This window comes from Coregonus lavaretus, assembly GCF_964263955.1.
Source record: "Coregonus lavaretus genome assembly, chromosome: 13".
NCBI lineage: Eukaryota > Metazoa > Chordata > Actinopteri > Salmoniformes > Salmonidae > Coregonus > Coregonus lavaretus.
Genome location: NC_140000.1, coordinates 18,852,568 through 18,867,513, shown reverse-complemented (window position 1 = coordinate 18,867,513; position 14,946 = coordinate 18,852,568). Strand labels below are relative to the sequence as shown.

The 14,946-nt window shown below is 40.9% G+C and overlaps 1 protein-coding gene across 6 annotated transcripts in view; it reads right to left on the bottom strand.

Annotated features, from left to right (window-relative positions):
• LOC311140792 (growth factor receptor-bound protein 10-like) overlaps positions 1–14,946 on the bottom strand; it is a 76,913-nt gene that overhangs the window by 47,176 nt on the left and 14,791 nt on the right. For 3 of the 6 annotated variants that reach the window (XM_084176018.1, XM_084176020.1, XM_084176019.1), the window contains one exon: positions 9,422–9,542. In XM_084176018.1, coding sequence (XP_084032144.1) covers positions 9,422–9,472 — 51 coding nt within the window. In that variant the 5' untranslated portion in view covers positions 9,473–9,542. Of the gene's footprint in view, positions 1–7,235; positions 7,310–9,421; positions 9,543–14,946 lie in introns of those variants that run through there. The other 3 variants (XM_084176021.1, XM_084176022.1, XM_084176023.1) reach the window with 2 other exon arrangements.

Genomic DNA, 14,946 nt, shown 5'->3' with positions numbered 1-14,946 from the left:
CAGCCATGTTTAGAGGGGTGGTATGCGCACATCCATGAAAAAACTTTTCCTAGGTGCTGGATCCGAGAAGACAACATAGAACAAAAAGTAAATCTGCACGCTGGTATAATGCTCCCAAAGATTTTAATAGGACTACGACAATGTTTTGTTCGCTTCGACAGGATAATTCTTCTCAGCCATGCCAACTCTTACAACAATATTACTACTCTATATTAACATGGGGTTGGAAATTAACTGCTCAATTCAGACACTCTGAGAAGAAGCTATTGACCTAACCACTACATGTTGGGTTTAGAGTGGTAAATAAAGTACAGCGACCAACCCACTACAACACTTTGTTCTGGTAATGCTATCTAAAAACATGGCAACCTACATTCCACTCCATAGAAATAGAATTAATAGAAGAATTCTATATTTTTCTATGATCTACTCTGCCACAAACTCAAACGTACGGTTAGTACGTAGAGAGGGGTCATAGTAAAGTTGGGGTAAGATTTATGAAAAGGGGCAGATATAAGGCAGATATGGGACCAGGACTAAGGTAGGGGCCAAGACAAGGTCAGGGTTAAGGGTTTAGAACAGGGACAGTGCAAAGGTTCAGGCTGAGGTTGGGGGTTTGAACAAGGTCAAGACAAGGCCAATGTTAGGTTTGTGGTGTTGAAAGGGGAGTGTCTGACACAATAATCACACATGGGTCCTTCATGGAGCTTTGCTAAGAAGAAGCACTATGCTTTGGGATTAAAAATTAACTTGTGTTGTGTGCGATAAGTGGAATTCAAAGACTATTGATTTGCTGACAGTCCTCGTAAGGGCTAGTCTGTTAGAATATAATATTCTTAAATCCCCTGAGAGCAATTTGAGTTCCTTATTAGCCTACATAATTAACTAAGAAGATCTAGTTCAATTTGGACTTTCTTCACTATGCTGTCTCTTTGGAGGATGAGAATGAGAGTAAGTGTGGCCTATTATTTGTTTCCACAGTAATGGGAGTATATAGGATAGCCTAACAGCTGTTAGGTACAGTAGGCTACTGTCATTCCTGTATTGCTATCGTCCGGCACTAACACACCCAGTACAATATAAAATAAACATAGCCCCTTTCCATATGCAGGGCTACCTCACTGAACAAGTAGGGACCTATTCATGTTTAGGCCTAGGTTCTATTATGGTAGGCATATTCATGATACTCAACACTGACTCACTTTCCTTAATAACTGACGTTATGGTTTTGCATAGTGCATTAATAACTTTTATGAGGCATTTCCTAAATGTTAGCTCTCTATAAAACCAGCATAAAGATAATTTACATTTCTCCCACCTTCAACTTCCATTGGTCATGCTATTATGTTCAAAAGTCACATTGTTTAACTCTCTTGAATAAAAACAATAACAACATGTGGTCCAATTGTCATAGTTACATTTCATTGCATGGTAACCTAACTACATGGAGATGTATTGTGGACTAGAGGCTAGGGTGAAATAGCCTACTCTACTGCTAGATGATGTCAAACTCCTAGTCTAGTAGCCTAATTCAGTAGGATACTTAGTCCTCCAACATCATGGTAAAGTCACATTTCAATTTAAATAGCAAATGTTATTGCAGTATGTTTATATAGATACGCCTACTGTTTCCTCTGAGATTTCTCTGGTAGAGAGAGAGAGGCTTTGAAACACTGAACTTGTTTTTTATTTTACAAGTCAGGGCACATTTGTAAAGTAACCCACTAGATGCCTAAAATTCATCCTGATTCAACAAACGCAGCTCAACCCAAACCTTTCCTGTCGGTCTGTGCCACAAAAATAAAGCAAAATAACCCGATTTTTGAATCTCCCAATTTGCTTCCAAGAAAAACCAAAACAAGAAAGCTTGACTTCCAGGAACAGGAAACCATATGTGTCTGCCAGAATAATCCCCACATCATTCACTCTAAAAACATCTATAAAACTCAAGGCAAAAAATTTACTGCTCTGCAAAGACCGATGTGTTTCAGAAAATAAGATCGGCTTTAACGGCTACAGCAGTGTGAAGCCAGAACCTCTGTCCCAAATGGCACGATATTTGCTACATAGTGCACTTATTTTAACCAGAGCCCTATGGACCTTGGTCAAAAGTAGTACACTACATGGGGGATAGGATGCCATTCGGGACACAAACAGAGTCAACATGGCAGCCGACCAGATGATAAACCTATAGCTAACCTATATATTTCTCTGCAGAACTTTGACTCATGCTTATATGAGAAATGTTAAAATGTGCTGCTTCACATTGCCAAATTTGCATTTCACCTCTGTCATTTCCATTGAGATTGTCCTTGTAATCGTATTCTTGTGAGTTCAATTCTTTGAATCGTTTAAAGCTGCAATACAGTGCATTCGGAAAGTATTCAGACCCCTTGAGTTTTTCCACATTTTGTTACGTTACAGCCTTATTCTAAAATGGATTAAATTGTTTTTCCCCCTCATCAATCTACACACAATACTCCATAATGACAAAGCAAAAACAGGTTTGCAGAATTATTTTGCAAATGTATTACAAATAAAAAACGGAAATATCACATTTACATAAGTAGTCAGACCCTTTACTCAGTACTTTGTAGAAGCACCTTTGGCAGTGATTACAGCCTTGAGTCTTCTTGGGTATGACGCTACAAGCTTGGCACACCTATATTTGGGGAGTTTCTGCAGATCCTCTCAAGCTGTCAGGTTTGATGGGGAATGTCGCTGCATTGTTATTTTCAGGTCTCTCCAGAGATGTTCGATTGGGTTCAAGTCTGGGCTCTGGCTGGACCACTCAAGGACATTCAGAGACTTGCCCTGAAGCCACTCCTACGTTATCTTGGCTGTGTGCTTAGGGTCTTTGTCCTGTTGTAAGGTGAACCTTCGCCCCAGTCTGAGGTCCTGAGCACTCTGGAGCAGGTTTTCATCAAGGATCTCTCTGTACTTTGTTTCGTTTATCTTTTCCTCGATCCTGACTAGTCTCCCAGTCCCTGCCGCTGAAAAACATCCCCACAGCATGATGCTGCCACCACCATGCTTCAACGTAGGAAGGGTGACAAGTTTCCTCCAGATGTGACGCTTGGCATTCAGGCCAAAGAGTTCAATCTTTGTTTCATCAGACCAGAGAATCTTGTTTCTCATGGTCTGAGAGTCTTTAGGTGTCTTTTGGCAAACTCCAAGCGGGCTGTCATGTTCCTTTTACTGAGGTGTGGCTTCCGTCTGGCCACTCAACCATAAAGGCCTGATTGGTGGAGTGCTGCAGAGTTGGTTGTCCTTCTGGAAGGTTCTCCCATCTCCACCGAGGAACTCTGGAGCTCTGTCAGAGTGACCTTCGGGTTCTTGGTCACCTCCCTGACCAATGCCCTTCTCCCCTGATTGCTCAGTTTGGCCAGGTGGCCAGCTCTAGGAAGAGTCTTGGTGGTTCCAAACTTCTTCCATTTAAGAATAATGGAGGCCACTGTGTTCTTGGGGATCTTCAATGCTGAATACGTATGTAAATAGGTTATTTCAGTTTGTATTTTTTTTTATACATATGCAAAAATGTCTAAAAACCTGTTTTCGCTTTGTCATTATGGGGTATTGTGTGTAGATTGCTGTAACATAACAAAATGTGGAAAAAGTCAAGGAGTCTGAATACTTTCCGTATGTCACTTTTTGGGCGACCCGACAAAATTCACATAGAAATGTGAGTTTTAGATCTATCATTCTCATTGAAAACAAGTCTAAGAAGCGGCAGATCTGTTCTATGTGCACTATTTCTATGCTTCCCTTGCTTTACTTTAGTTTTGTACACATTTTCCATTTTAGTCATTACCAGATGCTCTTATCCAGAGCGACTTACAGTCATACTGTGCATAATGTGGAAGTGCATACATTTTCATATTTTCGTGCACCAGCTTCAAATAGCTAAAAATACAATATGTTTGGTTATGGAAAATATATTTCACAGCAGTTTAGATGGTACAATGATTCTTTACACTATACTTGCTTGTTTTGTCACATAAACTGAAATTAGGCAAACTATTACCATTTTGGTAATACTTTACTTGACACCCAGTGTCATAGCCTGTCATAACACTGCCATGACCTATTTATTTACACCTGTTTTGACATATATTGCATTATTTTATGGCTGGTTATGACACCTACATAAGAATTCGTTTTTTCCCTGCCAAGAAGTTTCCTTTCGTTTGAGTTCTTAAGTTCTTAAATATTTTGTTGTTGTTGTAATGAATTCTTTACAGTCATGATTTTTGCATCATATTTTAAATAACACTGTCATGAAGCATTATGACCATCCTGTGTCTCTTTAGTTTGACTAAGAAAATACACTTTATGACACTGTCGGGAAGCATTATGACCGTCATAATGCCAGATAGGCCTATTACGTACAGTACATGCCCTTATATCCGTCATCAGTCAAAAAGAGGGTGGCTTGTCCTGCTCCTGCATTCATCCCAGTCAACTGCAACAGAGCATTGCGGTAGGTGCATGTCTGACATCAATGTGTGCGCAATTACCTGCTAATTTAACATGGTCAATAAAAATAAATATATATATAAACATACTGTTGACACGTAGGTTATGGTGTAATGGAATGTTTTGCCTTGTGTGGTATGTTTTTACACTCTTATGTAGGTATCATAACCAGCCATAAAATAACACAATATATATCACAACAAGTCTAAATATATGTGTCATGACAGTGTTATGACCATATTATAACAAGTTATGTCAGCTGTTATGACATATTATGACACGGTTATGACCGTGTCATAACATGTTATGATGCTGGGTGCCAAGTAAAGTGTTACCCTTTGTAGCAACCAGGAAATGGCTGAGCGATTTCTGCATAGTGCATCTTTAAATGTCACTTATTTTCTTTAGAGTTTAGGCCTTCACGGAATCATATTTATATTTTACAGTCAGTATAAATTGAAACAGTTAACCATCTTGACAAATAGAAACTACTTTAGCAAGTAGGCCAACCCCTATTTCCAAGAAATATGCCTAGTCTATTCAGTATACTAAAACATTAAACTAACCACAATACTATTTAACACAGACTCTTGAGCTCAATACTAAGTCCACATTATTACATATTTACGAACCTCATTGCATTGGCTGTTTTCGAGTTGCGAACATCCTGTATGTTACAATAGTCAGAGCGACTCTGTAGCACCATTAACGGTGAGAAGCACCATCAAAGCGCCTCATGCACAGGAGATGGTTTGAGTTTAGATTCCTGGAAGGCTGGATTAGGCTGTGACGGACCTATGATCTTGTTTCTACTATCATATTAAGCTCCTCAACCTGTAAAAGCATTGTAAAAGCATTTCACCTTTTGAGAGAGCAGGTAGGGCTGTTCACTAGGACAGAGGTTACAGGCGGACAAGAGCAGAGAGATTACCATGGAGAACTAATGACCAACAGACACAGACAGTTTCAAAATTGTTGCACTTGACTTGTTGCAAAATTGTAAAAATTAGCTAGTAGCTAGCAAGGCAGCCTTGCTACAATAATAGTAGGCTATGGAATGTATACCCTCATATGGAGGATGTTCTCAGGTAACATTATGAACGTTTTTGAGGATGTATTGAAGTCAAGTGTATTTTGCTTGTGTAACAGGGTTGGTTATGTTTCCACTTGACACTGCAGAAGTATGTATTCAATGTTTATGTATTCCTATTGGTTGGCTGAATGTACATATCAATAACGTGCTATACCATTGATTACGCTTGCAGATAGGGGGAGATTGCGAACGTCAATTCTTCCCAGTCTGATATTGACATGCAAGCGGTAGGTCACGTTCTGAAATACTGTATTCTATTTTCATATTTACAATGTGTACGAGTTCACTATGTCCATGTTTTGATGTATAAATATTTGTACGGTGCCTGTTAGATATTGGGGCATCCTGGGATGTGCTTTTGTATGTTATTGCTGTAAGAGCGAGTTAGCTAGCATGCTCTAATTGTAATGGTCGCATTATCTCCCTGCTAATTCAGTTATTTCCATGCTAACAGACGAATCACGAATCTACAGCCATCAACATACTGTTTTCCTGCACATCATGTGCTTCCTTGTGTTTATCGTCAGAATAAAGACCTATCAACTGGGATCGCTGGCTGGACAGTCCTTTCTTTAAAAAGCTACACCAGTGAAAAATGGCTTGCACCGCCAGTGAACCTTCACGTAACTGTCTCACAGTCTTTGTATGTCTGCCACTGGTGGCAAACCCAGTTACCCCTCTGGGGATCAATAAAGTTAATTCGACAGACACTGTGACCCAAAGACCCATTAGAAGCAAACCAAGAGCGAGAACGCAATCCATGTGTCCATTAACTACTAAAGATACAAATTAAACTTAACCCTACACGTAGGCCTACAACAATTACAGTGGGGTCTGAAATGATTGACACCCTTGATAAAGATGAGCAAAAATGACTGTATAAAATAAATAATTAAAATACTGAGCTACATTGTACGCTAAAACAAATGGGGACATTTTACTATTTTATACTAATTCAATTGCTCAGAGAAAGAGATTTTGTTTAAGAAGTAATCTATTTTTTTTTAAGGTAGGGGGCAAAATTATTGACACTGCTAAAGATTCTGAGAAATAATGTAGTCAAAAGTTTAGTATTTGGTCCCATATTCCAAGCACGCAATGACTACATCAAGCTTGTGATTTTTGACCCTCTGTAACTTTCTCACTCAATTCAGGGCACAATTCATTCAGGGCTATCCGTAATCATGGTAGCTCCACATTAATGTAGAAGTGTTTAGAAACATATTATATTCTTATTTACAATAAAAGTGACTCCAAAATGAAACAATACATTACTTATCATTAATTTGTATTGGCCACAAAATAATCTGAAACACAACCAAAACAAACTGCAAATGCATCCAACAAGTTTGTAAAGAGACAAGCTTGATGTAGTCATTGCACGCTAGGAATATGGGACCAAATAATAAACTTTTAACTACATTATTTATAAGAATATTTAGGGGTGTCAATAATTTTGACCCCTACCTATTTGAGAAAAAAATATTATTACTTGCTAAACAAAATCTCGTTATTTGAGCAATTGTATTAGTATAAAATAATTTCCCCATACAATATAGTTCAGTATTTGAATTATTTATTTTATACAGTCATTTTTGCTCATCTTTATCAAGGGTGTCAATCATTTCAGACCCCACTGTATGTACTGCACTATTATATACTGTACCATATTTGATGACAGAAGTCTATCGATCCATCACTGACTGACCCAACACGGAAACATGATGCGACCTTCCAGATCTACCAAACAAAGAAAAACCAGACTTCTATTCATTAGGGCACGCAACGTAAAATGCTTAAAAACCTTTTGAAACAAAACATTTAAAGTTTGTGTCAAGACCCTCCCTGTTTCAGACATTTTCTTCTGTTTGGTGACTAATGAACACGACTCAGAAGATACAATTCACCTTCACTGGCACCCCACCGGCATCCCAGACCATAAGCACAAACTCATAACAGGACTACAAACACCTGACCTTTCACACAGTGTTTAATTGAAAGTAGAGCTGGGACGATAAACCGAAAATTATCGATCACTTTTGCTGATATCGTTCATTACTATAAGTAGCCTAAAGTAGAGAAATGTAAAGTTTGAAATTAAATACATTTGCTAATATGGGTGATTGTTAATGGGACAACTGCCATCAAACTAGTAGTAGTAGTTTAAAGGATCATAAAACAATTTTTATAAACATATAGTTCTATTTATCATTATCGCATCAATTCAGGCAATTTATTGCGATATGGATTTTGGTCCATATCCCCCAGCTCTAATTGAAAGTACAAAGAAACTGAGACATTTCCATCCATATAAAATCCAGTTCAATAGTCCTACTCAATACAGTAATTAAGTTGGTAAGCTTTCCTTGGAGTGCTGTGGCAAAACTTCAGTCAGCTTACCCAGCTCTCTCTCACTCCCTCTCCAACACCGCCTTGGAGCTGAGCCCAGAATCCCATAACATTTACTAGTTATATAACCCCAGGATAAAGAGGCTGTTTCTGCCCATTATTTACCAATTAAAAAACGGACAATGTGAATGAGCCCGTCGAGGAAGAGATCAGATGCATAGGCTAGCTACTTCTAGGAACTGTTGAACTAGTTGAGATACTTTGTGTTCAGCAGTTTAGCTGCATGACTAAACGAGTGTGTCTTATACTAGAAAAGTGGACATAGCCTATTCATATCCTATTCTTTAGCCTTAACCACAGTGGAAGCCCAAGGGGGTGGTGGATGACATGCTAAAATCCCCACAGCACAGGCTTCCTAAATAGCCCTTTAGGGCTGGATGGGTCGAACTCTCCCCTACAGGGCGAGTGACCAGGCTGATTGATAGCCTATTTCCCACTGAACTGTTGCATGTGGAAACAAACAACGTAAAATAAAATAAAAAAAAGCCCCTCAAAACAATCCGGTTAATCCGTTGATTGAGGCCACCGCTGACGGTCTTACGTCGAGTCCAGATTCCCCATGCTGGGCCATGCACCATGTGAATCACCATCAATGTATTCAGCCCAACGGAATGTGCATCCATGCCACTGCCATTCATTGGCTCTTCTGTTTTCATTCATGCTCTGCCCCTAAATCTATTGGCCATGACAGGTACATTCACAGCAAGTTTTTTTTTGCTACAGCCCAGCTGAGAGAGTGGGGCTCTGGTTTTTACCTCTCTCTGCCCGTCTTCCCTCAGCTCTGGCTCTGGGGTGAGGGAGGGCTTATAGCAGGGGTACTGGGAGTGTTTAAACAGTATTTTCCTAACCACTCCATGTATAGTTTTATAAACAGTTCCATATGTTAGATGCATATAGAGTGTTTTCTTTTCTTTTTTTCACGTTTATGACCTGTGTAAATATGAGTTCCAAATCCCAAATGGTGCCGCTTCAGCAAACACTATAATATTACCACAGCTAATAAAGGGCTTATAAAACATGGCAGACCTGGGTTCAGATAGTATTTGAAATCCTTTTAACACTTTAGCTATGCTTGCTTGAACTTGCCTTGTGAAAAAGTACCAATGGAATACTCACAAAGGTGAAAACCCCGCCCAACTGGCACAGCAGCTAGGCTCAAGCAAACACTCAAAGTTACTGAAAGAAAGCAAATCATATTTGAAACTAGGTCTGATAGATGGTGAGGTTAGCTATGGTTTAAGCCAATAGTTTTAACATAAAACATCACCGTAGTAAATGAGAGTAATCGTAACATTCGTAATTGCTATTCCAAATTAATTGATATCTCTGACATATTAAAACATTTGAAATCTACAAATGAACACTCAAGACCAAAGAAAAAAAGGTCAATGTACTGAAATATAGATGGTACAAAACATCTAGTAAAAGATATGTATTATTTACCTGATAATTTGGATGGTGTAGAAAATAATCTGGACATCCGGCTACAGCCATGTTATGGAGCTATTTCTCAATCTCTGTTCTTTGGGTTTTCACATTCACTTTTGATAGATGATGCAATAACCTGTAGAAGAAAACAGGAGAGATTAATTAAACTAGATATGCAAAAATGTTGCTAACGGGTTCGCAATAAAACATTTGTTGCATAAAGCTTACTTCAGTTTTTGATAATTTTTTACAACTATTTTTACTGCATCAAGGATAGCATACACAGATGTTTCGGGTTAACATCCTTCTTCAGTGTGTATCTTCATGATGGACGTTAATTAAACTAAAATGCTTCAGAAGGAAAAGGAAGTCTCAAACAGTGGAGACTAATATAGCACAGAGCACATCTTAACCCACATAGATCTACAAGTCAGTAAACACTAGCCTAAACAGTAAACAGCTTCTAGCAGCTAACAACTCTCAGGTCTTAGTTAAAGGCTATGGTATGGTTGGTCAAAAGTTCTAAGTTGAAACCACTGTACTCATGTGGATAGAAATTAAACCTATAGTGAACGTACGCACTCCAAAATAAAGGTTTTATATGTTGCTTTTTTAATCATTCTTAAGAGGTTTATAGACTACAACTGACCACCTTTATCACCCGGCCTAGCTGGTGGTGTTGATCGTTCCAACCCAGTTGAAAACAGATACAAAAGGAAAAAGGAGGTGCAGATCAGATCATGTAGTATTTTGTTGCAACCACTCTGACAGTCAGACAAGGTCACATTTCAAAACTTATGAGAAACAGAAACAGCAACTGACACAACGATGCTGTTATTCCAAGCCCTTCAGCCAGTACTTTGCTGGTGCTTCCTGTGGGTGTTGACATGTAGCTAAAGCCTCATCCAATCCCTGGGTCAAGACAGGAGAAAGTTCAACAACAAGTTGGACCTTTGGTCTATTTGAACATCTTAAAGTCAGTATCCTATTAACCTCTTGGTAGCCTACACCTACAAATACAAACACTTGTAAACATTTCCCCCGAAATAAAGGCCCTATACATGACAGAGTCGTCTGCAGGCTTAGGCCTAGCACACTTTCTCACTGAATGAAGCTGAATGCCTTTTTGGAGTTTCCCCCCCCCCAACTCAAACCACAATTACCTTACAATACTTTTGTATACATGTACAGTAAGACCAGAACCATAGATTTAGCGAGTTTGGACATATACACTGAGTGGACAAAACATTAGGAACACCTTCCTAATATTGAGTTGCACCCCCTTTTGCCCTCAGAACAGCCTCAATTCGTCGGGGTATGGACTACAAGGTGTTGAAAGCATTCCACAGGGATGCTGGCCCATGTTGACGCCAATGCTTCCCACAGTTGTGTCAAGCTGGCTGGATGTCCTTTGGGTGGTGGGCCATTCTTGATACACAAAGGAAACTGTTGAGCATGAAAAACCCAACAGCATTGCATTTCTTGACACACTCCAACCTGTGCGCCTGGCACCAACTACCATACTGCCCTACCAAGCAAAAAGGCAGTAAGTGCTCATTTGGTCAAAAATGAGTTAATGTCATTTTTGCTACATTAAATACATGCTTAATCATGTGGACAAGTATCCTGCCTCTATTGTATTATGTTTTGGAGAACATGGGGGTAATGTTAGCAGTAACATAAGGTTACTGTGAAACCAAGGTAAATAAAAGCCATTTTTCTCAGTTCCACGCTATGAGCAGTTACTGCCTTTTTGCTTGGTAGGGCAGCATACCCCGGTCAAAGGCACTTAAATCTGTTAGCTGTTAAATCCATGTCTCAATTGTCGCAAGGCTTAAAAATCCTTCTTTAACCTGTCTCCTCCCCTTCATCTACACTGATTGAAGTGGATTTAACAAGTGACATCAATAAGGGATCATAGCTTTCACCTGGATTCTCCTGGTCAGTCTGTCTTGGAAAGAGCAGTGAATGTTTTGTACACTCAATGTAGATGGCGCTGACTGAGACCCTCTTGATGACATTTCAGAAATACAAGTCTTTGGAGTTGCAGTAAGTCTAGACTGTCCCATGCCATGTAGTCATGGACTATTTTCAGGAATTCTAAGGATTTTCAGGCTGCCTGGCACTTTTACAGTGCTATTTACCGTCCCCCTCACCCTGCCTGATTACATAAGAAAGTAGAAGCTGGCTGCAAGTGTCACAGGCAGCAGCAACACCACTCCTACTCTTTCCTGCTCCACAACAAAAGAAGAGGCAGCCCCCTGAATGATGTCATGGTGGCCATAGATCATGTGGACCATCGTCAGAGCCACGAGAGAGAGAGATAGAGAGAGAGAGCCCTCCTTTTGTTAGTAGGTATCTGCTGTCAATTTATCAACAGGGGAAATACAGTAGCACAGCATTTTCATTCAGCACCAGTGCTGCCTTCCACTCTCATCAGATAGAGAACTAGAGCCAGGCAGGCCCAGGCCTTGATGCTGAGTGGAACTGACTGAACAGTTTGAGTTCCTCTGAAAAGATGCCTGTTCCACTGGGTCGTGGAGGCCCTCGCCACTAGCTTCAACAGAAAAGTAGTGGGTAGATTCCATTAGCTTTTTTCCTCATGCTGCCTCTCTCTGTGATTGAAAAACAAAGGAAGCAAAATCTTCTCCTGGGGTTCTGACTTACATAGAAAAACCCTAGTGAAACAGACTTGGTAGGGTGAGGTGAGGTAGCAGAGATAAGGCCTGATGTGAGAAAGTACAGAGCGTTTTCTTGGACATTCTTCACCGCCATCTTGAGTAGTCAAGCAAACTTCAGCTAGGCAAACATTTCAATTAAAATATTGTTGTAGCCCAAACAATGATTTTATAGTTTACAACAGTTCCTCCAAGTTAAACAACTGTCTTTTCAGCATTACAGCCCGCCAGACCTGATAATAAAATATGAATTATCCCCAAAATAGAAACAGCTGATTGGACATAAATGACATTCAAAGTCCTGAGCAACTGTCATCGTTTCCAATTTGTTGAGAAAGCACAGCATAATGATCCACTCATGAATATATCTACAATAAAGAGCTTGGCACTTGGATCAATAGAACCACTGAATGGGCTCACTTGTAATTAGTGTGTGTGTGTGCGGTGTGTGTCCTCTGTGTGTACACACCGCGCTTTGTACTGCTATGTGTGTCTCAGTCCCGGTCTGTGTGTGTTGCCCCACCGATGTAAGAGCCAAGGTTAATATACTGTCACATTGTGAGTGCTTGTTATAAACAATTCATTCTGTACTGTACGGGTGATCTTGAGAACACAAGACACATTGAACTCTTGCCCCTCGCCTATGACACTTAACAGTAAAGCCCTCATTATAGAGCTGGTCTGAGAGGAGAGGCACAAAAGGCATACCTATGTGTGATAAACACTCTTTGCTGTGAGATATGGCTGGAAGGGCTTCCCTCCATGAATAAAATCAGAACATTCTAGTGTGGAACTCAAGTTCTTATGTTCTTATGTCACGTGCCTTGGGGGTGACTTGGCATAATTGGACATATTGACAAAAAACATATACCTATGTTTAACCATTCCTTTTCAGAATCAAAGTCATTCCATGAAGGGGGGGGGGGATTAAAAGGGCCTTTGATTTGACTCATTCCACTTGAACAGAATAGTGAAATATGATTACCTGTGACCTTAACGGAGCAATTAGCAAACCAAAGCATAGATCAACTAGAAAGGCTGGGGACTTCAGAACACTGTGTGCCACTGGTACTGTACCATCTGTACTAATTAGAGAGATTGTTGCTCAAGCTTGCATGAACGAAGAATGTAACTTCAAACAGAGCCTTAACAATAGACATCTTAATCACAGCTAGGCCTAATTATTACAGCCGTGTGAGAGCGGAGAGAGAGAGCATGCTAACTTTTAGCCTTAACTATTAAAGTAAGGGGTTCTCCTTCTCCGCTGGGCTCTTATTCAACAAGACAAATTCCCTCTGTCTGCTTGTGGGATTTCAAGTCTATATTTCTCCATGCCAGGGAGGGAGGGAGGGTTGCAGTCAGAGGTTTGAGGTCTAATCCTCGGGCTATGCTCAAGTTTCTCTTGCAGTTAACTCGTTCTGTTGTCTTTACTTGTCTAGTCACACTGAGCGAGAGAACAACGGTAGGTCTATACTGTACGTGACGGTCACACTGAGCGAGAGAACAACGGTAGGTCTATACTGTACGTGACGGTCACACTGAGCGAGAGAACAACGGTAGGTCTATACTGTACGTGACGGTCACACTGAGCGAGAGAACAACGGTAGGTCTATACTGTACGTGACGGTCACACTGAGCGAGAGAACAACGGTAGGTCTATACTGTACGTGACGGTCACACTGAGCGAGAGAACAACGGTAGGTCTATACTGTACGTGACGGTCACACTGAGCGAGAGAACAACGGTAGGTCTATACTGTACGTGACGGTCACACTGAGCGAGAGAACAACGGTAGGTCTATACTGTACGTGACGGTCACACTGAGCGAGAGAACAACGGTAGGTCTATACTGTACGTGACGGTCACACTGAGCGAGAGAACAACGGTAGGTCTATACTGTACGTGACGGTCACACTGAGCGAGAGAACAACGGTAGGTCTATACTGTACGTGACGGTCACACTGAGCGAGAGAACAACGGTAGGTCTATACTGTACGTGACGGTCACACTGAGCGAGAGAACAACGGTAGGTCTATACTGTACGTGACGGTCACACTGAGCTAGAGAACAACGGTAGGTCTATACTGTACGTGACGGTCACACTGAGCGAGAGAACAACGGTCTACTGTACGTGACGGTCACACTGAGCGAGAGAACAACGGTAGGTCTATACTGTACGTGACGGTCACACTGAGCGAGAGAACAACGGTAGGTCTATACTGTACGTGACGGTCACACTGAGCGAGAGAACAACGGTAGGTCTATACTGTACGTGACGGTCACACTGAGCGAGAGAACAACGGTAGGTCTATACTGTACGTGACGGTCACACTGAGCGAGAGAACAACGGTAGGTCTATACTGTACGTGACGGTCACACTGAGCGAGAGAACAACGGTAGGTCTATACTGTACGTGACGGTCACACTGAGCGAGAGAACAACGGTAGGTCTATACTGTACGTGACGGTCACACTGAGCGAGAGAACAACGGTAGGTCTATACTGTACGTGACGGTCACACTGAGCGAGAGAACAACGGTAGGTCTATACTGTACGTGACGGTCACACTGAGCGAGAGAACAACGGTAGGTCTATACTGTACGTGACGGTCACACTGAGCGAGAGAACAACGGTAGGTCTATACTGTACGTGACGGTCACACTGAGCGAGAGAACAACGGTAGGTCTATACTGTACGTGACGGTCACACTGAGCGAGAGAACAACGGTAGATCTATACTGTACGTGACGGTCACACTGAGCGAGAGAACAACGGTAGGTCTATACTGTACGTGACGGTCACACTGAGCTAGAGAACAACGGTAGGTCTATACTGTACGTGACGGTCACACTGAGCTAGAGAAC